The 26,343-nt window shown below is 45.9% G+C and overlaps 2 protein-coding genes across 5 annotated transcripts in view; one reads left to right on the top strand and one right to left on the bottom strand.

The window, feature by feature from the left end:
* The window catches only part of LOC119445555 (uncharacterized), a 535,946-nt gene that overhangs the window by 501,132 nt on the left and 8,471 nt on the right, over nt 1–26,343 (bottom strand). The window lies entirely within an intron of this gene.
* Nucleotides 11,810–17,121, top strand: LOC119444528 (retrovirus-related Pol polyprotein from transposon opus). The gene is made up of 3 exons (XM_049664635.1): nt 11,810–12,511; nt 13,358–16,351; nt 16,966–17,121. The coding sequence occupies exons 1-3, from the start codon at nt 11,864–11,866 to the stop codon at nt 17,119–17,121; spliced, it is 3,798 nt and encodes a 1,265-aa protein (XP_049520592.1). The 5' UTR covers nt 11,810–11,863.

Below are 26,343 nucleotides of genomic sequence, written 5' to 3' on the forward strand. Positions count from 1 at the left end.
GACGGTTCACATTTCTTGAATAAAACAACTGCGGGTTAGTTAGTTGACACCATCAGGTAAACGATGTCACGAGATCGATCGTTCAAAGAAGTCACCTGAAGCTTGGAAGTGTCCAGGTACGCATTGTTGAAGTACTCCTTGGCAGCAGCGGCCTGGGCCTCATCTTTGAATCCCACGAAGGCAAAACGTCGGAAGACACCTTCTTTCGTGAACTTGAGTTGCAGATCAGTCACCGTCCCTTTGGTAGAGAAGAACTCCCGAAGTCGGTCTTCTTTGATCTGCATGCGAAAGTAATTTCACGACGCGATCGATGAGTGTCACTGGAAGGAAAAACACGTCGGGCAGGAAGAGATTAAAGCAAGATCGCACCTTTTTGGGAAGGTTTTTCACGACAATTCGAGACATATCGCATGTGAAGTGACAGCGCTACTCAACCAAAACAAGACCGCATGCTTCAGCCACGCTCAAGAGCAGGGGGCTGACATATTAAAGGCCAGCAGATTATTGTTAAATTTCTAACATCTCAAAAATAAATTATAATAACTTCAAATATATTATTAAAACAACATCGTAAAATATTTAATTATTATTTGCTATTTACCTATTGAAAAATTAAAAGCACATGGTGTTTTTTGCTGCGTTACTAATCCGACGGTCTACTAGCCATCCGTCTGCACATCGCTTGAGGGTGTGCTGTGTTCGCGGGATCGCCCCTGTGTAGCAAGTTTCGGAAGCGTTGAAAGCTGTCATCACTACGACGAGGGCGGCACAAACGCGGCGAATACACCGCACTTCTCCTGCGATGTGCCGGCCGGCGGGTGGTCCACTGCAAGAGCTAGCGCTGCGACGTGATCTCAGCTGAGCCAGAGGTATGTTGTGTAGTACGACGCTCACGTTCGCTCCATCGGCTGTTACCATGTAAATATTGACCCGTGGCGGCGGCAGCAGCAGCTGCATCCGCGGCCCGTGTCTCCCTCTCGGCAAGCGAATATACGTTAAATTCACTCGTACGACGGTTTACCTGACCGAAGGGTATTTCCCGCCGCCGAGTGGATGCGAAGCGATAAACGAAAGCGGGGCGAGCGGCAGTTTGACGTTGCCACACGCGCTTCGGGTTGCGCCTTTATCGCCGCTCGCGAGATCGCACTCGACGCGGCGTTATGTTCGCGCGTAAGGAAACCTAACCCGGAGATATTACGCCGCGATTGTTTTGACCGCGTAATTTTTGCGGCCAGTGATGCATGCGCGGTGCGCGCCGCCTCTTTCGAGGCGTGCGCGGCCGTCCGTGTCGCAGAGAATTGCGATGAATGAAGGCTCTAGGAGCCCGCATTCAAAGATGACGGTGATTTCGCTGTTCCGCTCGTGCCGTAAAACGCGGGGTAGAGAAGAAAAGGAAGGCCGCGCGTGTCTGTGGTCTCTTATACGTACGCGCGGATGTGATTAATTGCTTCTCCCAAACACGTACAGGCCAGCCGCGTGCACTTCCGACGGCATATACTTAGCTCTTTCGGTTTTGCTTAGCTTATCTGTAAAGAGACTACACGAAGACGTGCGTCAAGCAATCTGACGCGAACCGGTCGGTCGCTGTCGTTTCCTCGTCTCTCTCTCGTGGCATCAAATCTTATCACATCTCCGCGCTTTTAGATACAAGAGTCGAGGGAAAACAAAAACTTAACTCGAGGCAGTGCGTATTGCAATATTGCCAGTGTGCATATGCGTGCAGTACATAACATGGTATTTCAGTGGAAGTGTACAGTTACTTTTTAAAAAATTTAGAAACAAAAATTTGACGTCAAGAGCGGTGTTGCTTGCCAAGTTACACCTTCTATCGCAGAAAATGAAAGGACCTTGAACACTTTTTTTTTTCTTCTTCTTTTGACTTGAGTTTTTCAAACTTAAGCAGCTTTCCCTTCTTCCTACCAACGTTCAACTTGTAACGGCAAACTTAATAGTTAACATTGTCATGGGTCACATTATATTTGTCATATCGTGAACACATTCTTACCAGATTTCTCATTTTTCTGGGGGCAGTCGTGTTGTGTATTGGGAGTTAAAATCGCTCACATGTTGTTGTTTTTTTGTGTAAGTGATGATGGCTTCTTCCGTTTGTATTTTGCTGGTTACCATGCAATGTCTGCCTAGCAGAATGAAGCGTACCCAGGTTTTATGTAGAATTCTCAGTTGTACAAGTTGACATGAACAGAAGGACACACAGATTCATGGGCAGCATGTTTGCTCAGCTAACTGAAGTATGCTTCCTCGGCCGGGCACACCCTATTCACTATGACTCAATCTAATCTGAAACACTGTTGACTGGTGCAGTCACGTTCAATATGAGCTGCAACATTGGTGCTCATGGCTAAAGGGGCTCCAAGACTGTGTATCGGCACTAACATACGAAAAATTAAAGAAAAGACACAGTTCTAATTACAGGTATTTATTCAACCAGTTTTTCGTGTGTCACGTTGCCTCCATGCAGTCCTGGAGTCTCTTTGATCATGGGCACTGGTGTTGCAGATCATATTGAACACCACTGTACATTACAACTGCACAATTAAAGGGGAAAAAAAATAATCTGAAAGTTCAGGTGGAACTTTACAAACTGTGGTATTTCCTGACAAGTACCACATGAGCGCTCGGTGATGTAACAGTTAAGTAGATTGAAGCTTTCATATTGACTTCAAACTTCTTATAAAGCTTTTCAATGATTTCAATAGCAATACCCTTGTTAACCTCATTTTGATCTTGCCTTTGACTAAGCTTTTCAAGATACATTTACAAAGTGCTTATGAGAGTGCTTTTATGAACACTTTGATTCATAGACATACCAACCGATTATCCACTGGCAACTATCATCAGATATTACAACAAATTGTGTCCCCGCTCCGGGAAATGCAACAGATAACAAGTGAACTGCACTCTGCTATACCTCTTTAACACAGTCAATCGCGATCGAATCTGATAAAGATAGAATTTCTCAATCATGGTTGGCTCCCATCTGCAGCTTGTGCAATGGAACCAATCGTGACTGAGAAATGTGATCCCTATAGCAGTCTATCCCAATCAAAACTTTTGTGACCCGGGTATAACTTCTGCTTTTACCTCTTCATTACATGTGTAGTAACGGAAGAACCGTTGGTAGCTCAATGTCTAAGTATAGTCTGCGTGAGGAAATTTTCAGCTGAAACTTTTTTCTTTTGATTGTCCACAACCAACATTCACTCAATTTCACTGTGATTTCGTATAGGAAAATGTTACAAGTGCATTGGGGCCTTGTTTTTTTCAAGTGTGCCTATGATAAAAAAAAGTAATGTATAGTCTGCATGCCATAGATAGTCCGCACCACGGGAAATTTCAGCCTACAGACAAGCATTGTCCGCAGATTATATTTAGCAAAATATGGTAAACAGAGCTGACACACACACACCATAAATCCCGCTCTGGAGTGCATCATTTATTGTGCAAGCTGTGGCCCACTTGAACTGCTGCTGTTGTTAGCTGCAGTAAGAGAGCCAGTTGAAGCATAGTTATGTAGAATGTGACAGGGCCTGTACTTGTCAGGTTGTATGGGAGAAATGTCATTCCTGCTGTATTCAATTATACAAGTTTGCTTTTAGTGGCCTGACCTCACCTGTGTGGCATGTCTTGTACAAATTGCTGCAACTGTGGCCTTGTACAACGATGCCACCTGTGCAACAAAGAATGACACTTTCAAATAGGGGTGTGCAAAGAGTGTTTTAGGGGCAAAGCTCCTTAGGGTGTGGGTCGTTCCCTCCTCTGTAGTAGTAGTAGTAGTATGTAGCCACCTGTAGTTTTATGAAGTGTTCACTAGATGGCGTTCCGGTTCCACTTCCGGTTCCACTTTACGCGCGTTCGGTGCAAACGCAGGCAAAACGCCGACGCCGTCGACAACAGTTCTGCGCGTTGCTGGTGCTGCTGCATGTCCAAGTTTATACAGCTGATAAAACTACCTTGAGTCGACCCCATGGCTGCTTCGCATACTACTCAGGGTTCCCCTACGGGAAGATGGTGTAATTTTCTCTCTCGTTCCCGACGCGCGCTCTCTTTATCTCTCGTCCGTAGCTGTGGTTTACCCGAATGATCCCCCGGTGCTTCGCCCACTCATCATCATTCACTTCGTGGATATGCTGTGATTTTTTTTTAGACCGAATCGAATGCAAATCGAATAATTTTCAAATAATGAATAGCCATTATCACAATCAATATAAAACGGATGTTCACATCTCTTAATTCTTGAAGTTAGCAAGTTTCTGTCATTCCATACTATGTTATGAAGCGTTGTTTTTTAAAAGCATAAATGAAGCATTGGAGCCAAACAAGTAGTTTCTTCGCATGCACAGAGCTCTTCGGAGAGTGCGACTGATCGCTGTACAGCCTGTAAGGTATGGCTACCTAACTGACGTCGCCTGCTTCGCTAGGCACGGTCTCACATTTTATGTCTTTGCTGTATGCCCGTGGGGGGGGCAAACTTACCATACTTTTGCTCCAATTTTGTTTACATTTGGGCGCAGTAGATGTTCTGAAATATTCGAAAAGTATTCTAAAACTATTCGCACTTACGAATAGTGACTATTCGATTCGAAGGCCAAATCGAATAGCAGACTATTCAATTATTTATTCGAAAGTTTCGAATATTCGCACATGCCTACTTTCAAACCCTCCGGCACCCTAAGAGATTGACGAGGCTTTTGTAGTGAACCTGTGCCCACTGTACATTGAGTCATCCTATAGTCATTCGCCCACCTTTCTCAGTCAGTAATACAGTTTCTGTGTTTTCTGGCCTCACTTTGTGTGCACAAGATCATCTACACAAATGTTTGCACACCCGTTCCATGGTAGACCGATGGCTACGGCATTGTGCTGCTGAACTTGGAGATAATGGGTTTAGTCCCGGCTGCGGTGGCCCCGTTATGATAGGGGTTAAATGTGAAAATGCTTGTTTACTTAGATTTGGGTGAACGTTTAAGAACCCCAGGTGGTCAAAAGCGATCCGGAGTCCCCCACTATGGCGTGCCTCATAACCATATCGTGGTTTTAACACACAATACCCCGGAATTCAATTTTTTAGTTTAATCTTCCTAACCGTATTTATATTGCTTTAAAAATTGCTAAGAAATTTTAAGAAATTAAGTGTTATGCCCATTGCTACAAGCGTTGCCTGGCATGGTTGGAGGTCTTATCTCTTTTTGTGTGTGTGATGGCATGTTGGTTGCCATGATGACGTTCAGTCTGCACACGTGCAGGCTGTTGCCTTATTCAAGTAGGTGCTGCGGAAATTTACACAGTGAAGGGACTTGCACATAAAGAAACACCTAACATTTACCTGCCGAGAAACATAAGGTAGCAACAGGACCAGTGAAAGACAAAACAACAGCAGTGGCTGTTTCATTGGTCCTCTTGCTGCATTGCTTTTCGCAAAATGTCACTCAGCCAACTTCGCACTCTTCTACAGAATGAATATTTACTTGACTCTATTGGAATGCTACAAAAGTAAAGTTCATTTCAGTTTTCTTAAAAGGTAAACTCCATAGTTAGAGAAATTTGTCTTGATAGAGACTACGCCCTATCCAGAGCAGTCCATTTATTGTCTAACTTCACCACGGCCTGGCAGTTGGTAGTGCAGGGCATAACTATAATTATAGTACCACAATGGCGAAGGCTGTAAGCTTGAAACAAATGAATTACTCCACCAAATTTTGCCGAACATTCTAAGGTGTAGTGAAGAAGTTCATGTGAGAAAATATTGGCATTAAGGAAAATTTTATGTAAACAAATCCCTGGACCATGACAAGTTTTTTTCTGAACTGCGAAGATGCTTTCGGAAGTTATTGTCTGTAAGAGAGTTGCCACTCCACGGTGCTAGCACATTTGTCTGGTGTGGCAAATACACGTAGTGTCAGTAATTTTTATTGAGGACACTGTCCCGCCATATGGCCAGAATGTGGTGCCCAAAAAGCATGCTGCCGCCCAAATAAATTGTTCCCACGTCTATACTGGAGGCGCTTTTTGAGTTTTAAGATCTGGTCTGACATGTAAGATCTGGTCGACATGTACAGGTGACTGTCTTTATTCAACTTTTTTTTTCCCGGTAAACTCTGCCAGAAGGGCGCTCCAGGTCGGCAGGACCACTCGCGTCACGCCTTGCAATTCCGGCCACTGAATTGCTTCCTCTCTCTGTGCACTTAGAGAGGAAAGAAATTTTTGTGCAGTTGCAGATTTTTCTTTTTTTATTCTTTCCATTTCTATCTGCCTTTACTGCAGTAGTACAGACTCTACTGTGCCCACTAATGACATACAGGAGAGAAAGGCTGGGTTGGTGTGTGGGTGCAACCACACATTCTGTGGGTTGCACTGTCCGGAATAACAAGTAAAGGAAGCAGTAACATCATGAGGCAGCAGCAGTTTGGTCTGCTAGATTTTTTCCCCTTTTATTCTTTTTTAATGCCAACGTTCAGTGAGGCATGAAGCTATAGATATATGAAGCGTCTAATGGAATCTCGTCTGGTTAGGTAAAAGCATGTTGAGCAGGAAATATGTCAAAATTGACTTTTTTTTTTTTCTTTTCACATTTCAAGTAGGGGTGTGCGAATAGTGAAATTTCATCTCGAATCAAATAGTGCCGAATAGTGGCCAAAAAGATCTAATATTGAATCGAATATTGAATACAAAAGATTTTATTTAAAATTTACAAAAAGAACAAAGAAATAATGTCTGCTCATGTCCTCGAGCACACAAAGCAGTGAGGGACATTTACCGCAAGGCTACAAATTGTCACGCAGAAACACTAGCTGTTCCACATGACCTGGCTTCAGGCTCTCTCGCCGCGATGTTACGGTGTTTCCTGCAGTTGAAAACATGCGTTCACTGGGCACCTCTGTAGCAGGGATGGGAAGGTATTCCATCCGCCTGTCCGCCGTAGCCAAACGAATGTGCTTGCCCTGTCCAAAAGCCTTCGCTGTGCTGTGAGCAGATGAGTCATGTTCATTCCTGATCCCGGGTGCAGCCCAGTATTAGCGCACGGCAACAGTAGTTAAGACAGGATGTGAAGGAAGATGTTTGTATAAAAGTGTTTTACGGCGCTTGCGGCATACGCGACTTAACTGCGCAAAAGTCCATGCCTTCGTTTTGAAGGCGAAGTTGTGATGGGCTTGTTGACAGTTTTCTCATATGTGTTATTTTTTTTTATGTGCGGAAGTGGCCTAATCTCCTTTAATATAAACATACGTTCGCTTTTGAACCAGGATACCGGTGAAAGTTTTAACGAAACAGCTTCTGTAACGACGTTAGCATTAGTTTTAACCACATCACCCTAACCAAGTTGCACCATTGGCCTTTGTCGCATTTTAGATATTCGTCCTGTGGAATTATTCGAAACTTCGAATACTAGCTATTCGAAAATCGAATCAAATTATTCGATTAGATATTATTTGATTTGAATTCGGAACTCGGATATTCGCACACCCCTAATTTCAAGTATTTTACGAAGACCTTCACAATAGGAAACTTCAAATGCTAAATCAATAGTTTTGACTAGGTGACTGGTTCAATTTTTCTGCTCAGTAAGCTAGAGATGTATTTCAGCTCCACTACCTAAAAAAAAATTAAAAAATGGGGCAATAATATTAAAGAATAATGGGCTGTAGTAAATGGGCAAAATAATAGGCCATTTTAGTTAGGACAGTAAAAAAAATATGATACAAGGGGGTCCATTTTGTGTTTTTGTTTGTTTATATATACTTTTCTATATATTTTTTTCATTGCAGTTCATCTTTAATACTTGTTCTCCACACACACTAATGTATGAAACTATTCCACCTTCATTGAGTCCTCACGTGTTATTTTTATACCATAGTTACTCTCTTTACCCTTTGACTGCCACTCCTGAGTATACTCATTTTGTCTTTTCAGCGCATTCCCAGCCTCTCAAGAAGCAACTCGTGCAAAAATGAATATTGCGTACCGGTTGTACCATTTATAGAGAGGTCGTATATACACTTAAATCTTGCAAGTTAAGTTTTTAATAGCAGGTGGAGCAAATTTCTCGGTACTCTATCGGTCTGGTTCAGCAGGACAGCCATGGCAAACCACTGTGGCAGGTCTGTCTGCACTTTGACAAACAAAGTGATGTGTAAGCTGTTGATGAATTGTGCGTTAGAAGAAAGTGGCGACGTAGAAACAGCTTCTTTGTAACACAAAATGTCCACTGAACTAGCACGTAAAAAAACTCAGCAGTCAAAGGGCTAAGCGTAAAAAAATACCCACTAAGCATGAAAAGTGTTTATGCATAAAGAAATTGTATGTGTATCTTATGACTTATAAAAAGTTTGATGGTATAAAAAGTGGAAGTAGATGGCAAGACCTTGCACTTGAGAAACAAAAGTAAATAAAAGGGCCGTGGCTACATATTGTCGAGGAGTTATGATGCGCCCCTTGTGAGGTACACAAATCTGTCATTTAGTTGCAAAACCACTTGTCTGCATCTGTCGTACTAACGGTAGCTGCTGTTTAACTCCTTAGCACTCCATTGTATAAGTTTGAAAATGCAGTCACCAAACATAATGGAAAGAGCATTTTTTTGCCTCAAGGTAAATCAGAGACAACAGTAAGCACTTCTCATTGTACATCAAATCAAATGAAACGTTATTTGCTTTTCATTTACACGAAATAAATGCAGGGGTTTCAGAGAAAAGCCGCGATGAATGGCTTGTAGAGTTCCCAACTTCCTACAATTCTTGCAACAGGACAGAGCAAGAAAACATGAAAATCGTTCATAGAAGCAAGATCACCAATCATCTACACAACTGTCTCATACATTCTTGAAACAGTAAAGGATTTTTAAAAGTAGCTTAGCAAAATGGGGGAATTTGATCTTTATATTACTGGAACATAACAACTTAAACTGTGCTCACTGTAAATCATAGGTCAGTGTTCGAGGCATCATGAAAGCAAGTGCAAAATTGAACGACCCAACAGAATTTGCCAGTCGAGTTTTCACTGCTGTTGCCTTTTAAAATTTCAACGCCTTGTTGGGCAAAGTACAGATTTTACATCATTTGGTTGAGTAAATCCGACATGCATCGAGGGGTATTTTCAATACCTCCTGTCGAAGTTATACTTTTTTATACTCTTGCATGTGCCAAAGATTGACAAATCTGACCAAGAATAAAAGTTCAGTCTCCAATTCATAGAGCACGTTGCAATGCTTGTGGAAGAAGTCTGGAGGAAATGTTTCACAATGGGTCAAAAAATACTGACCATTTGATTGGCAAAAACGAAGCGTAAGGTTGAGGACTAACCTGCAGAATAATAGGGTAATGTTCAGCAGCCTGGCAAGAGATATTGTGGTTGGGTAGTCAGCGTCTGGAATCTGTGCAAGATCTTGTTTATCTAGTCTGAGTAGTCGCTGGAGGCCCCAATCGTGGAAAGGAAATCGCCAGACAAATAAAGATAGGTTGGAGTGTATATGGCAAGTAGTCTTAACTCACTACTGGCTGCTTATCATTATACTTGAGAAAAAAAAAGCAATAGCCAATTTTGCAGATCCGACACACATATTGGAATGTGTGTGAAGCAAAGCTTCCGCAAAATGGTTACATAAATGCTATGAAAATAAATGTGATGAGTACAATTGTCTTTATATTGTCATCTGTGCAACGTGTACTCTCATGCACTGTTTATGTTAATAGACGTGTCGGTGTGGTGATGGGCAGGTTGCGCCTTCCAGTGTCAAGGTCGGTTGCCGCGAGTCACCCCTTGGTCGTCAGTTGTGTTCGGTTGCGTGACTTCTGTCAATCGCCGGTGTGAATGTGCCCATTGTGTTTCCCCATGTCCTTCCCCTCCTTTGTGCATGTGCCCAGGATTGGAGGGAGCACCATGTTTGCTGGCCAGCCCAAGTCCGCCTCCAAGGAGCAGTTCCTCGAGCAGGCCAAGGCAGCACGCATTGAGCGGGCCCACGAGCGCCGGCGAGACCAGGCGGCCTCTGCCATCCAGGTAGGGTCTGGAAGGCATGCGCGCACCCCTTCTCTGGGTTGCAGCATGTCAAGTTGTCTTTGTGACCTGCTTTATTCATACAGGGGCCCCGAACCACATATATTAACAAAATTTTTCAGGTGGACATAATTTGACCGTAGATACTTGCAGCGTGATATTTACCATTTCCATTCGCCTCCAATGTCCTCCTTTCTAATGGAGTGGAGGAGGCACCGGTGGCAGTAGAGTGGCGATGATCCGCCTGGTGAGAGGGCTTGTTGTGGCACCCGGCAGCAGATGTAGAGACACGCATCTTCAAGTCCACGGGAAGGAGGAGTACGCGCTTGCATGTTCCAGCCTGGCCATGCTATGTGATGCGGACCTGCTTTTTCCTGCACGGATATTAGGAAAATCCAGATTGTGCACTTAATGAAGCACGTCTAGCCTGGCGCAACCAGGAGTGAGCGCACACTGACGTGCATCCCTTGTAGATGCTTACTGCTATTTATTGCGCAGGCATAGTGTACACGTGGTCTGGACTTAAGTTTGGCGTAGTTCGGGGCTGATTGCGTGTTGCATACTAATCGAAATTAGCGAGACCCGACGCCTACAACACCTATAAGCAGTGTGGCCAAAGTTTCATTCCTACGTGGGCGGGCACGCCGACAATAATCTGGTCACGCTTCTTGATTGATGTCAGCTATTCAACAATAGCAGCCGTGTATGGGAATCTGCTATGTAATGAAATATGGCAGCTGCACACAGTCATGAAACGGCTTCTGTTGAAAAGAGGGTGTTTTAGAAAAAGGTGACTTCGCGCTTCGCTTGTGAGCTCTACACGTCATGCACTAGTCCAAAATTTGGCTGAGGTGTTCACAGCATCGTATGCTGTCCGCAGAATGGGCACCAAGCTTGAGAGGTGGTTCAAAAAACCTTTAAAGAAATGCTGAAATGGCATTTTCTGCTTCATTTTTTTTTTTTTTTGAATGAAGGTCCAAATCCTCATTCTGGCAAATCCTGGCAAGAGATATTGTGGTTGGTAGTCAGCGTCTGGAATCTGTGCAAGATCTGTGTGTAACTCTAGAAAGGTTACTGGCGGTCATCATAGTGCTTTAGATAATTTACTGTAATAGTTGTTTCTATTAACCAGCTCTGGTTTTGATATGCAGGAGGTGGGTGCATCACAACAGCAAAATGGAGAAGCTGGCTCGTTGGTTGACGTTTATCGTTAGAACTTTTTTAAGGTGCAATGAAGGACAAAGTACATACTCTCAACTGAAGAATTTATTGAACAAACTTCACATAGATATAGACATAGAAGCAATCACGCATGCAGAGCAAGTAGGGGTAACAAATAAAAAATGTTAAACTGATACTTAATCATAAAGGAACATGAAAGTTAGAGCCGAACATGTGTGTGCTAACTATCTAGAAATGCAAATTTCTTATGTAGCAAGACAGAAGGATTGCCGACGCACGCACCTCTGCTTTTTGAAAAATGCCCTTGTTTCATTTAACGCGCGATAGCTCGCGCACTCTTTGCAATTGGCTGCCAGAGATTTTTGCGATGCCTGATACTTCCTCAGACGTGTTTTGATTGAGCGTAGGGAATATTGATACGGGGATATAATATTGATACGGCAATATTGATTTGTGCTCAAGGCAGCTGTAGTGTCGTGCAATAGCACCAGGTGCCGCCACTCATCTGCGATTATCTGTAGACGCCAAGATGTGGCGCCACACTCGATATAGTATGTATATATAGGACAGACATCCTTGAATAAAGGGCTCCCGTTCGTCTGGGCTACGATGTGTGGTGTGGTGCATCCGTTCGGCCGCACCGTCCGGCCGACATAACAAACTGGCGACGAGGATGCTTCCCGGAATTTCGCCGCCGCCGCCGTTCCTCGTTTCACCAGGCACGCCCGCCATCCCCTGGCCGCGATGGCTGCGCCTGTTTGAAAACTTCACGCTCGCCTCTGGAGCGTCTGAGCTATCGGCGGCCCGCCGCCGAGCCCTCCTTCTGCACTGCCTCGGACCTGAAGGACAACGAATTTTCGACGCCCTGCCACCGCCACCACCATCGAACGCCCCAGACCACCCGCCCGCGCATCCGAGTGCGGGAACCGCCCCCCTTCAGACGGTTACGCCTTCTGCAACCACCGCTGCAGTTGGAACGACAGAGATCAAACAAGCCGATGCCGAGCTCGCACAGCCACCGGACGAGTACGACGCAGCTGTTCAAGCCCTGGCTCGACACTTTTCCGCTACTTGCAACGTACGCGTCGAGCGACATCGCTTCCGTGACCGTCGTCAACTGCACGGTGAGCCGATATCGGAGTTTGCTCTTGCGTTTCGCGAACTGGCTTCGTCATGCAACTTTGCCGCGCAAGCGGATACAAATCTGTGCGACCAGTTCGTCGCCGGGGTCACATGCCCGCGCCTACGGGAGCGGCTATTGCTCGAGGGTGACGCGCTCACGTTTGACCGCGCCGTGGAGATAGCGCTTCTTCGCGAGCAAGTGCAGCGCGAATCCGAAGCTCTCGGAACAGCCCCTGTGGATCGAGTAGTACCACAACATAACCGCGGACGCAACCCGACAGGCCGTCGCAGACATGTACGCCAGTCCAGCAGTACCGACCGACGTAGTACGCCTAGCTCTTCGCGCTCCGGCTTCGTTCGTCCGCCTGCGCCGGAGATTGCTAGCGCCGTCGTCCCGTACTCCGTAAACACAAACGTGTGCGGCAACTGCGGCGCACAAAACTGCCAGCCGTCAGCCTGTGCAGCCTGCGGTCGAGCCTGCTTCGCGTGCGGCCGCCGAGGCCACTTTCAACAGTACTGCCGAAATTCGCGTCGCGGACGTGGAAGACGCCCGGCTCGAGTTGCCGAAATCGTTTCAGAGGAAGACGCTGAGAGTGTCGTGAATATTTTTACTGTTCACGCTGAGAAGCGTACGGGCGTCTACGTTGATGTCGGGGTTCAACCTGTTGCTCTGGCATCACGCCCGTGCGTCATAACATTCTTAGTGGACACTGGCTCAGCTGTGTCGATAATGGGAGAACATAACTTTAGGAGCCGGTTCAGAGACCAAGTTGAGCTGAAAAAGTCGCAAATAACGTTGCTGGATTTTTCACGTCGGAAAATTCCTGTGCATGGCCAGTTCACCGCCCTCGTAACGTACAAATCAGAAACGGCTGTAGTAACGTTTCACGTTACACCAGGTGGAACATCACTCCTGGGTGTTGATGCTGTAAAAGCTCTTGGTCTCCAGATTGTAGGCACAGAATTGCGCTGCCTTAATATGGCCGTTGAACCGAACGTCGACACAAAAGGCCCCAAAATCCTACGCCCCGAAATGCATTCGCAGAACACAAACAAGTTGTCTCCGCCCACCACGAAGCCACCACTGGGTCCACCCAAGTTTGGTATGCCTACTTCATTATGGGCCAAGTTCGAACACTTGTTTTCACCAGAGCTAGGACTTGCCAAAGGTGTCCAGCATCGGGTCAAGCTCAAACAGTCGGTAGCTCCTGTCACGCAGAAGCTCAGACGCCTACCACTTTCAGTGCGAGAAGCAGTCAGCGACGAGCTGAGGAACCTACTTTCTGCTGATGTCATTGAATGCGTAAATGCGTCAGAGTGGGTTTCCCCTATTGTTGCAGCTCGCAAGAAAGATGGCAGCATTCGCATCTGCGTGGACCTCCGCGAAGCTAACAAAGCTGTGGTGGTCGACAGCTTTCCCCTGCCACACACAGAAGAGTTGCTGCATGCCCTGAACGGTGCCCGTTACTTTTCTAAGTTGGATTTGGCCTCCGCATACTACCAGGTTCTGCTTCATCCAGACAGTAGAGATATTACAGCGTTCATAACGCACGATGGCCTTTTTCGATTTAAGAGAGTATGTTTCGGCCTAGCCTCAGCACCAGCAGCATTCCAGCAACTCATGACGTCAATTCTACAGGGATGCAAAGGCGTTCTCTGCTACCTGGACGACGTCATCATCTTCGGCAAGTCGGAGAAAGAGCACATGCGGAACTTAGAGGAAGTCCTGCAACGAATTTCACACGCTGGGCTCAAGCTAAATGACAAATGTGTTTTCAACACATCCGAACTCTCGTTTCTTGGTCACCGCGTTAGCGCCGAAGGAGTAGCACCCCTTCAGACCAAAGTTGACGCCATTGTTCACGCTGCCACCCCTACAGATGCTGGCAAGCTCCGGTCGTTCCTGGGACTAGTAGAATACTATGCTAGATTTGTTCCACGCCTAGCAGAGGAAGTGGAGCCCATGCGCAGACTTCTTCGTAAGGACACTCCTTTTATCTGGGACACTGCTGCTGAGAACAGTCTTACAAGAGTAAAGAACCTCCTAGCCTCCCACAGGGTACTACAAATGTTCGATCCAGCACTTCCCGTCATTGTGGCCACCGATGCATCCGCATATGGTTTAGGTGCGGTACTGCAACAAGTTGATGGTCGGCACATTCGAACTGTGGCATTCGCGTCACGAACATTGACGGAAGCAGAACGGAAGTACTCGACTGGTGAACGTGAGGATCTAGCTTGCTTGTGGGCTCTAGAGAAATGGCATGTGTACCTATGGGGTCGTCCAGTTACTCTGCAAACGGATCACCAAGCTCTAGTAGCCCTGCTTTCTTCTCAAGGCACAGGACAGCGACCACTCCGCATAGCAAGATGGACTGCACGGTTACTGCGGTACAACTTCACGATGCAGTACAGGCGTGGTGAGCACAACAAGGTAGCTGATGCCTTGTCCCGGCTACCTCTTCCAGACACTGAAGGTGGCCCCGAGTCAGAAGAAGAAATAGTGTCTCTGGTAATGTGTGTACATCACGATGAACTGAAGCATGCAACCGCGGAGGATAGCACTCTCCAAGACGTTGCCCGTTGCGTACAGACATCGTGGCCGCCACGCAAAAACGTGGCACTTAACCTGACTCCCTACTATGAAGTCCGAAAGGAGTTGACAGTGGTTGATGGCATACTCTTGCGTACTGAGCGCATCGTAGTCCCCGCCAAGCTCACAGCCACTTTTGTCAAGCTGGCTCACGAATCACACCCTGGTATCGTGAAAACCAAACAACGCCTACGAGAGAAGTATTGGTGGCCAGGGTTAGACAAACACGTTGAAACAACTATCCGCAGTTGTGCCATTTGTCAGAGCGCGGACAAAAGTGCCAAGAACTCGCCCACACCACTGCAGCCAATCCCTCTTCCTGACAAACCTTGGGACAAGATAGCTATTGACATTGTTGGTCCCTTCGAGCGTGCACCTACAGACTGCAGATTCGTCATTTCAGTAGTTGACTATTTCTCAAAATGGCCAGAAGTGGCTTTTTGTGCTGATGTTACCTCCCGCACGGTGACGAAGTTTCTACTCTCACTCTTCGCACGTGAGGGTTACCCGACAGAGATAGTGTCTGACCACGGCAGACAGTTCACATCGAGGGAATTTGAATCCTTCCTTGAAGACCGTGGAATCAGGCACATCTTTTCTGCCGTATACCACCCACAGGCAAATGGTCTAGTGGAAAGATTTAATCGGGTACTGAAGTCGTACATTCAACTGGCCCTGCTGGAGCAGCGCCCAGTGAAGGCAACTGTGACTGAATACTTGGGAGTATACAGAGCCACCCCTCACAGCACCACCGGTCTCTCACCGGCCGTTCTTCTACATGGCCGACACATGAGAACATCGCTGGATGTAATTGGTCAGCCTACGGCCGACTTCAGCACAAATCCATCGCGGGAGATGAGCGTGCTCAGGAAAAGAGTCGCAGAGCATCAACGGAAGAGCAAGGCCTACGCTGATCAACGGCGAGCTGCTAGGGTCCCCAAGTTCCAAGTGGGCACCTACGTACGAGTGAAAAAACCAATTCCCGGACCAAAGGGCACTCCAAGTTATGGACCACCATTGAAAATCCTCAAAAGAATCGGCCGCTGGTCTTTCTGTCTGGAAGACGGTCGAACCTGGAACGCTTCGCAGCTGTCAGCGGTACCAAAAGAGGCATCGCCAGAGCAAGGAACTAACATAGACATCTCTGGCGCGCACGACATGCCCCCGTTGACAGACTGTCACAGGAGAGATGTACCATCGAAGACTTGGATCACTACGCCTGCTGGTCCGCATCAAACGCAGGAAGCGAGTTCCGCTGATCAACTTGCGTCTCCCTCACGCCCTGTACCACTACCCGTGCCGCCGAGCCCACCACAGCCGCAAGGTTCGCAACCGCATACCCTGGCTTCAGGCTCTCGCACGGTGGAGTGCAGTGTACCGGTAGAAGGCAATGGACTCGATGCCGAGCCACCGCCTGACCGGCCAAGGAGAAATCGCAGACCTCCAGTGCGCTTCCAAGATTACGTGCAGTGATTTGACAGCAGTGAGTGTTCACACAGATAGTGACTGTTTTGTGATTTCTGTGTACAGACAGTGACTGCAATTGTGATTGCTTTGTGCGGACTGGACTTTCTAATGATTCATACGTTTCTTCCCGGGAGGGAAAGATGTAGTGTCGTGCAATAGCACCAGGTGCCGCCACTCATCTGCGATTATCTGTAGACGCCAAGATGTGGCGCCACACTCGATATAGTATGTATATATAGGACAGACATCCTTGAATAAAGGGCTCCCGTTCGTCTGGGCTACGATGTGTGGTGTGGTGCATCCGTTCGGCCGCACCGTCCGGCCGACATAACAGCAGCATTGTCACATTCATGCGCGACCACTGCATAGCAGTATGGTAGATTGGTTGCAGTGTAAGAGAAACTGGCAGAGTATAACTGATCAAGAACAAATCTCATATCTTTGCATAGGAGTTCAGAAAACAATGAAATTGTAAGCTACTGCTTGGTAGAACCCCGCATCAGGCATTTGCTCAGAAAATGCAGAAATACAATCACAAAGAAAAAAAAAGTAGTACAGTCATGAAACTTTTTTTTTTACCTTTGCCTTGGCAGGCCGTCATCAGAGGCTTCCTGGTTCGGCAGCGGCTTCGGACCGAGTTTCGGCGAGACTTTGACTCCGTCCTCAAGGATGGCGAAGGGGAAGAGCCCAACGTGCCTGTCGCCACATCAGGTATGAAACGAGATACGTGCAGCCGCTGTCCAGTGTGATGATGCCTGGTCAGCGTATTGAACTGGAATTGAACTAGAGTTCACTGTAAAATGAAATCAGAAAAAGACAATAACAGTTTTCAATTTGGGTTGGCCACCTTCTCTGGAGCTTCTCATCCAGTGTTGACTGCACTTCTGGTTCAACTATGCTACCTCAGTTATAAGCTCACAATAGCTTGTTGGGGTTTTGTAGAAGTGACAATATCGTTCTTGCGATTTTCATTCTGGGGAATTGGGAGGCAAGCATGTTAGGAATGCATTCGTGACCATTTAAAGTTGATGACCGTCGAATAGTTATCGGGTTATCGGCAGGTGGTACACATATACATAATCGCGGAAATTTATAAACACCTCCTAGCTAGTCGATCGCATTAGACAACACTGGTTTGTAAACTGAAGTGGCTTCTATAGAAATTATATATTGCTTTAAGCTGCGTTTCCTCAACATTATTTTCGTTTTCTGACTACTTGCTTCCTGAAGAATAGTGCACATACCTTTTTATGATCCTTTCCACATCTTAAAAGCACCATCAAGTTTATGTGTAAAATAAGTTTATGCTGTTTTCTGTAATTATTCTTCACTTATGCAAACATAAACCAGTTCAAATCTATCATATTTTATATAGTGATTTTAACCAGAACTGTGAATTGTTTTCTCTGAACTGAAACGAAAATTGGAAGGCAAGAAGTTTAGTTTGGACAGGGGGGGGGGGGGGGGGGGGGTCAGTGCTTGGCAGCTATTAGCCCCTTGAGAAACAGTGCAACAGAACATACGAGCTGGGACCCTGCATTGTATACAACAGATTTAGAGTAATTCAAACTCGCGATAATTCAATACACTTAGTACTACTACAGGCTAGCGCAAAAACTAGCAAAGTTTTGGTTTCAACATACAGGGTTATGTATTAAACGAAAATGGAGATCTCCTATGGTAACACTGTGGCACTTTCAGCACTGTGTAGTTATGATAGCTGGAACATCAGAACATATTGCCTTAGAATTTTAATACCTAATTCTCGAAACAGGATTTCTGCTAAAGTGATATCACTTAATTGCTGCTTGGTTTCAATTGCACAACTGGGACATGTGCTCTAGAGTAATTAGTGCCAAGAGATTAGTGAAGTTTTGATATATATCTCTGACAGGCGCTATTTCTGAAGTCTGTTAAATAACGCACATTAAGGGCACCTTATTCAAAAAAAAGAAAAAATTAATTTTTGGTAATTATAGCTTCTTGACTTATCTGTGCTGAGAAAAACAGGCAAAAATAGCTTGTACATCAACGAATGTTCGTACAGTATGAATAGCGAGACACTCTGGTGCTTAGTACCCAGGTTGCTTTGTTGAGCTGTGCAAGACAATCTGATTGTCATCACAAACACCACGAGGTAGTACAATGTAATTCTGTTCTGAACCATATATAATATTTCACTTTGGATAACACAAACTTCTGGTAGTTCGTACAAAAATTTGCTGCCCCAAGGAGTTTTAATTAACATGAGCCAATTGACTGATTGGTTGATGAGAGCTACACGGCTGCTTAAACGTTAGGTAGGTGGTCAACAGCGAGATTGCATTTAGCCTCCACAAATGAAACTGCCAACTCTTGCGTGTAGAGTTTATTGCCAACCTGTGGCAGTCTTGAAGGTTTCATTCAGACGTTTCACAGAAGTTACAGCAGTAGCAATCACGCAGTGCAGCCAGGCGTCAGCTGAGGCATGACCCAGGCATGAAATGGAACATGTCTACATTAAACCTGGGTCTTCATATAGTGACACTGATGCTGCAAAATTTTGAAATTGTAGTTGATTTGCTTGTCATTTTCTTTTTTCTTTTTTATGTATTCATCCTGCAACCTATAGCATTCATTTTTATCACCACAATACGAATCTAGAAAAATGAAACAAACTTGTGTAGCCAAGTGATTAGGCACAGATTATGATAAGAAAAAATGCAGTATATTAAGTACAGAAAGATTGCGCAAGTTTGCGGCATAGCCATAAATTTGTGTCGTGGCTGTTGGGAGTATGTTCATACTTCATTTGCTCTCCCTCCTTCCCAGCTACGCAGTTATTAAAGTATTTTGTTCGTAAACTCTTACCCTACCATAAGGAAAATAGCTGTTTTTTGTATGTTACGGCAGATGTTTTTTTCCGAAGGAACCACTGCACTCAATATTTAATGTAATATATAAACAGAAAGCAAAATTAATGCACTTTTCACGCATAAAAGTTTTACTAACGAGATGTATGTCATAAAAAAGATATCAATTGTTAAAATCAAGATTGTGCGATAAAATTGAACAACGTTTGTATCTACTAAGAAAAAAATGTTACGAAAATAGTGAGATATACTAAATGTATTGCCTGCTATCAGGCACTATCTCCGAAAAAAATCAAAATTTTTCATTGAACAGATATTCCATACAAAAATTTAACTGCAAGCACTACATGTCAGGCGTGCCAGGGCTGTGGCCTGGTTTGCGTCGTCGTCGCTTTCAAACTCAAAGTCTGACAGAAAGTCAGCAGTCCTCTGACTCGCTGCTATTTGATGTATCGATAAGATCAGCCGCAGAGGCACCAGAATTTCGATAACTGAGATCTCCCGAAGCGCATGCGCCGTTTTCGGAGCCGGACTTTTTGTGCTCTGCTTTGACGATCGCGAAACTTCGGAGCGTGTTTAAAAAGTCACCGACTGGCGGGAAAAAAGTAAACTGCTTAGAAAACAAGAATATAATTTCGCCTCTTTCATGTCCAATGGCGCAGTGTGTTCGTGAGCGGCGCGGAAGGTCTCGAAAGCGGCGTTTCAAACAATCGATTACGGGCAGCCATTTTTTTCGTTCTCCTTTGACGATCGCGAAACTTCGGAGCGCGTTTAAAAATCACCGTCTCACGGAAAAAAAGCTAACTGCTTAGAAAATTAAAATAGAGTTCGCCTCTTTCACGTCCCATAGCGCAGTATGTCCGTGAGCGGCGCGGAATGTTTCGAAAGCGCCGTTTCAGAGCTAACGATGCCCAATGGGTGCGGTACAGAAAGAGTTAAAAACATCCTCACGTCAATTTGTATCATTGTGCAGTGGTTGGTTTTGTTTATTATGTTGACACTAGACCACGGATGGTGCAGTGGCTCCTGCACCTATTCCATGACTCAAAGGCCCCTGTGCGGAAATCGGGTATCCATGTATGGGTTCCCTTTCCACGTGCTTGCCTCTGTAAATTAAAAGAAACCCTGCTCTCTCTCTAATGTCTCCCTCCTACTATGCATATGGGTAACGTCGTAGGAGCACTGATGCAGTGGCTCAGTAGCAGTGACATTCTGCTGTTGAGCGCGAGGACATGGGTTCGATTCCCTGCTGGCACAGCCACATTCCTAATGGGGGCAGAAGGCAAAAATGCTTGTGTACTTAACTGTAAGACCATATCAAACAACCCCAGTTCACCAAAATTCGACTGCAGCCTTCCAATATGGTGTTCCTCATAGCCTGTGTGCTTCTTTGGGGTGCAGAATTTGATATGACGTCGTATGCTTAGAGCAAACTGTATATTTGCACGTGTAAGCCCTGCATTTCCTTTTTTTCTTTTTTTTCCTGTTTTGCAATTTTGCTGAATGTGGACCTTACACAAGGTAGGCTTATAGATACTCACTGAAGCCTCGACCTGCACGCGGACTGCTATGCAAATAAATGCAACTACTGGCGGCTGACTATGAATACATTTGCAGTTGCCTACTGATTTTTTGTACGCCGTCTAGTGCCATCCTGTAGCGGCTTGCGGGAAATTAAGTGGCACACGAGAATGCGCGTGACGCTTAATGAAACTTATTTTCTAAATTTTCGCTCATTAAGGTTGGAGGGCGGCCTTTACGTGACGGTGGGCCTTATATGAGTAAATAAGGTAATCGCAGTGAAAAAACACCTCCGGTGTTAGAAAAACTGCAATACAGTAGCCGACCGATTTTCCGGACTTCACGGGGACTGAAAAATAGTCCGAAAAATTGAGCAGTCCGAAAAACCAAACAGTCCAAAAAACTCGCCCCCCCCCCCCCCCCCAAGAGAAAAAAAATGATGAGGCTTAGAGCGGCTTAAGAAAAATGTCGCAGTTGCACCCAAAAGGCGGAGCATCGATTGCGATAGCAAATTAATAGACAGCGATACGAAGTAAGGATGTTAGTTTTATTGGCCGTATAAAGTTGTAAATATGCGCTTACTAACTAAATAAGCACGGTGTCACGCGCGCACAGGTTACATATGAACACATCTCGCTCGATGACCGCGGGCAAATTGACTTTCGCGGTGTCTATTCTCTCGCTTCAACGCGAACGTAAAATAAAAAACGAAAAAAAAAACGGCGCATACGAAGTTACTGGCACTCGGCGCACGCCCTTTGCACCCATCGCAGATCGCGGGCGCACACTTCGGCCACATAGCAGATCGCTTTCAAGATACGGTGCCTGCGCAGCAGCTCCGTCGGCAGCAGCCGCAAGAGCTGCATGCAACTAACTCCCCACCGTCTCCGCCGCCTTCTTTCCGTGCCCTGCGAGCGAACTAAGTCCATGTGCGCCTCCAGCCGCGCCGGAGGGAACCCTTGCAAGCTTTCACCCGCACACAGCGTACGGCGCAACCGAAACTTAAAAAAAAAAAAACGTGAGTGCCGCTTTTTGGAACATTTTGTCGGCCAAGGAAGAGCGGGCATGGCCTCGGAGACGAGAGGATATCGTGCGTCTACTAATCTTGAAGGCAATACAGGGGGCACTGGAAGCCAAGCCAGTGGAAAATCCAACGTGGCGGCCTCCAAGATCGGGTAGCGTGGCTCAGAGCGAGCGATTTAGTCCGGAAAATCGAACAATGGCACCTAGATTCGTCCGAAAAATCGGTCGCGAAAATGCATTAGCTCTATGGGAATCCTGCCAGTACATCTATGAAGTCTGGAATAACCAACAAGTCCGAATTTTTGGAGTCCGAAAAATCCGTCGGCTACTGTACTTTGGGAGCAGTATCTGACAGCTGCAGCTGCTGCATGGCTTTATAGAAGCATCATGTAGAAACGTCCGCTGTGCTTTGTGTGACATTCTTGTAGTGGTCGCTGTGTCAACTTTAACTCGATCGTGAGCTGCACCGAGCAGACCAGCCTGGCTGCCAATGCAGGCATGCGAACTCTGTCCCAGCTGTGAAACTGTCTGCAATAGCTTTTAAAACATGTGGTGATTGACCTCTTTGAACAGACAGAACTGATGGCACTCATCATTATATTGAGGCTAAGAATATCTCGCATTTTACAGACACCAAGTTTTGAAAAATATTCTTTGTTACATTTAGTATTTAGTTACATCAAGGTTTAGCTGTAGAGGAGTTTGTTGAGAGCTGCCTAGCTGATACTATAAGCAAAACACTAATTGAAAATATTCAAAGGGAGAGCATTTACGGGTTTATTCTGTTTTCTGAGAAGTTAATAACAACTCTTGGGGGGGGGGGGGGGGGGAAGCGGATTCACCTCTTATTGTAAATGCACTACAGAGCAATCAGTTCCACTCGAATGTTTCAAACAGAAGAAATAACTTCTAAATCTAAGGCTGTTTCACTTTGCATACATGATCAGTGCAAGGTGAAGGACAAACGTAGCAACAGCCAATAGACATAGCCCTGAAGTTTAATTTTGCACTGTTCCGGACTTGGAATGCGTAAACCTCTGTGCGTATGAATGCATATGCTTTTACTCTTGTTGAAGGCGTACCAAATGAACACGCTGAAGCCGTGGTGCTATCAGCAGCGTTATGTGCCGCTTATCATTTCAGGGCCCTTGTACATGGTTGTCATATTTTAGGGGAATGCCTTATTAGTATTCGCTATTCAGGCATTCAGGAGACGGGGGCAATTGGAGATCACGGGGAGAGGCATTTGTCCTGCAGGGGACATAAATATAGACTGATGATTATGATGATTCAAGCATCCAAAGCAGCTTAAATTTGGCATGAAATTCAGCGGATTAATCTTTTAGTGATAGATATACATATTTTGCATTATCAGAGACACATTTACTCCATGAAGTAGAAGCGTCACGGATTCCTGCCGATCAGAGAGAGACAAAGAACAGGACAACATTGGCGAACAAGCATTTACGTAAGCACAAGAAAGGTAACAGCAGAATATTACAAAATGCAAGTCTACAACTACAGTTGAACCCATTTGAAACAATATTGAAGTGGCGAGAAAATCCCTTTGTTGTAACCGATAATTGTGATAATGGGGTGACACGAATAAAACAGAGGAAACATACATTCAAACATTTTAATTAGACAGAAAGAAGTACACTCAAAACCACTTATAGTATTAGTACTGGTTTTAACAATACTCAGATGTAACAATGAGCAGCTGCTGCACTATGAACTTTTGTGAGTGTTCTATGGTAAAATAAAGTGCTTACTGCACTGTTCGCCTACTGCATTATCAGCTATAACAATTGAATTGGGCTACTGGGTGTTTGCACCTAAAAGAAAAGAAACACGAAATCTAGGAAAAGAAGAAACATGCGGGCCGCTTCGCCACACGCACCTTTGTGCAGCATACCCTGCGTTGCACACCTTAGTTGCCCCTCTCCCACCTGCAGGGATTCCACCCTTGTGCCAACTGCGCCAAAGTGTGCCAAATGGGATTTACTGTGCCATCCTGATACAATCGACGAAAATTGCGCCTAACTGCGCCAAACAGTCTCGGATTTCATGGCGTCTTTCACCGACAGTTGCACTACCAGGGAATTAACATGTGCAACGTGATGATAGGGCGAGCCTTAGTTGCGAACAGGAGATGAAACATCACTAGCGCGTGCGTCCCAATTAAGCCACAACGCCATGCTAGGCGCCGACGCAGTGTCTGCCTTGCAAGGCGGCTCGACGGCAAAGTGCGGTTTCTGCTGAGACTCGTGGCTTCAAGGTCAATTGGCGATGCATCGGCGGACGCTATCTACTCTGGAAACTCAGCTAGCAGTAGAACCCCGCTGATGCGTTTTTCATGGGACCGTTAAAAAAAAACAAAAAACGTAAGAGCCGGGAAACGCAAGAGCCGAGGAACAGCAAAAATTGAGAAATGAGAGTAGTGTTGACCTGCACACAATATTATTTTCATTCTTACGTGTGATAGAAAACTCGTAGTTTCGCCCAAAAGCCAAAGCATCGATTGCAATTGCAGATTAGTACACAACTATACAAAGTAAGGATAGTAGTTTTATCATCGTATAAACTTGTTAACATTCGCTTATTAACTATACAGCGTAGACCACTTGTAACGTAAGTTGCGGGAGTTGTAAAAATCCGTGCTATAAGCGGTACTGCGTTATAACCAAAGCATGCTTTTTTTGGCTTTTGCTTATGCCAAACGGGCAACCCACCTTTCAAACACAATTTATTACATATTCCACCCACACACACATGCAACACAATCGCAACGCAGCACAGAAACCAAGTTCTCCTCACAAGTAGGGCATCAGCAGAAGAACGCTGGTATTTTTGTCTGGAGACTGGTCTCCACGCACATGCCCACGCTCCCACCCCTAAAAAAAAAGATCGAAAAAGAAAAAATATGAAGTGGGCGCTACCGATCTAACCCACATCCGCGCACCCTGATTGGACGCCGCTATAGTGATTAAAACACACGCGCGTGCCCACGCTCCCACTCCTGAAAAAAAAAAAAACTCTAAAAAAAAATGCTGTATGCTGCTGTATGTGCAAGTAAAAGCGCGCGAGGGACGCATACTTTCACGGAGAGCGAACTTACGGCGGAGAGCAAACGTGACTAAAGCCCGCCTCTCGTCGTGCAGAAGGCCATGGGGGGACGCGAGGGAGGGAGAGGAGTTGACGTTTAGCTGCAGCAATTAATGCATATCTTGCGACCGGGCGCAAGGGGAACTGGCGACTCAATCTCCCACACGAAAGGAGGAAAGCGCGAAGGCAGCATGGGAGGAAAGGGGGCGCAGCTTTTACTCGGCAAGCCACTGCATACTTGTACTTCGCACGGCTCGCGCGCACCGTATCTTGAAAGCGATCTCCACACAGCTCTGAACTTTGTATGCGCTGCGCTTCCGTGGCTCAGTTTATGTTGAAGCGATAGAGCTTACTAACCTTCGGTTGCTGCTCCTGCCACATTTGCTCACGCCTAACGTTCTTACAGTGCTTGTCTGCTGTCATCGAGTGCGATCTATTCATGTTTGCTTGTGCGCGCCTACACCACACTTGTTAATTCAGTAAGTAAGCGGATGTGTCCAAGTTCATGCAGGCATTAAAACTACAGTATAGACCACTTATAACGTAACCGTTTATAGTTCAGGACCGCATATAGTACGGTCTTTTCAGACTCCCAGTTAATTTTCCCATAGCACTCCATGTATACGCATACTGCTTACACTGCAGCCGCGTGAGACGAAGTACCGATTATAATGCGGCTTCCGCGGGAAAATCTCGCCGACAAGGACGGCAGCGAGCACGCTTCTCAACAAGGTGCGTGCTCTCGGCCGGCGTGTGCATTATTCAATGCAATCAAACTGTCGTTAATTCAGACTTATTTGGCCGCACATCGTTTAATATGGACTACTTTCGGAGCTGGAGGAGCGCCGCAAATCTGCGACACAAAAGAGCAAGAACGGCTCTAGCGTCCAACCGAAACGAAGCGGCGGAGTCCGCATCGCCACAGCCATCAGTTGAAAACGTACGTGAATGACAGCAACGCCGGAACGCTTCGAGCCTATTTGTGTTATTAAAGCCTGTATTCTTGCGTTTACCGCTGCGCATAACACCGCGTTGGCCGCGGGCTTTCGTAACTGCGTAGTCTGCATCCACGATCGCGTCGATAGCGGCCGCGGTTTTCTCCGCAGTGGTTGCGGCGAACAGTAGTTTCATTTTAACTCGGTACGCGCGTCGGCCGCGTGCCTACAAAACTACTTAGTCGCCATCGATGATCGCATAGATAGTGACCGCGGTTTCGACTGCAGGTGTTGCAGATCGAGAATGGTAGTTAATTCGTCCAGACTCGGAGCGTGCATCGGGCGCGTGCCTTCAGCACCGCAAAGTCGCCAGTCATAATCACGTCGATAGCGGACACAGTTTTTTCCGCAGCGGTTGCGGCAAACAGTTGTTTCGCTTTGACTCTGTGCAAAGCTGTCGTGCTTGAAGAGCACCGGCTACATCACAATTATGTTTTCGCCAGCTCACTGGCGAAACACGCGATGGCGATGTGCG

Source organism: Dermacentor silvarum, chromosome 3, assembly GCF_013339745.2.
Source record: "Dermacentor silvarum isolate Dsil-2018 chromosome 3, BIME_Dsil_1.4, whole genome shotgun sequence".
NCBI classification, from domain to species: Eukaryota; Metazoa; Arthropoda; class Arachnida; order Ixodida; family Ixodidae; genus Dermacentor; species Dermacentor silvarum.

Coding starts and splice junctions, on each gene's coding strand:
- LOC119444528 (XM_049664635.1), top strand. CDS start 11,864: ATGCTTCCCGGAATTTCGCCGCCGCCGCCGTTCCTCGTTTCACCAGGC. Junction 12,512..13,357: donor TAGCGCTTCTTCGCGAGCAA/GTGCAGCGCGAA, acceptor ATGCATTCGCAG/AACACAAACAAGTTGTCTCC. Junction 16,352..16,965: donor GGAGAAATCGCAGACCTCCA/GTGCGCTTCCAA, acceptor TTGCCTTGGCAG/GCCGTCATCAGAGGCTTCCT.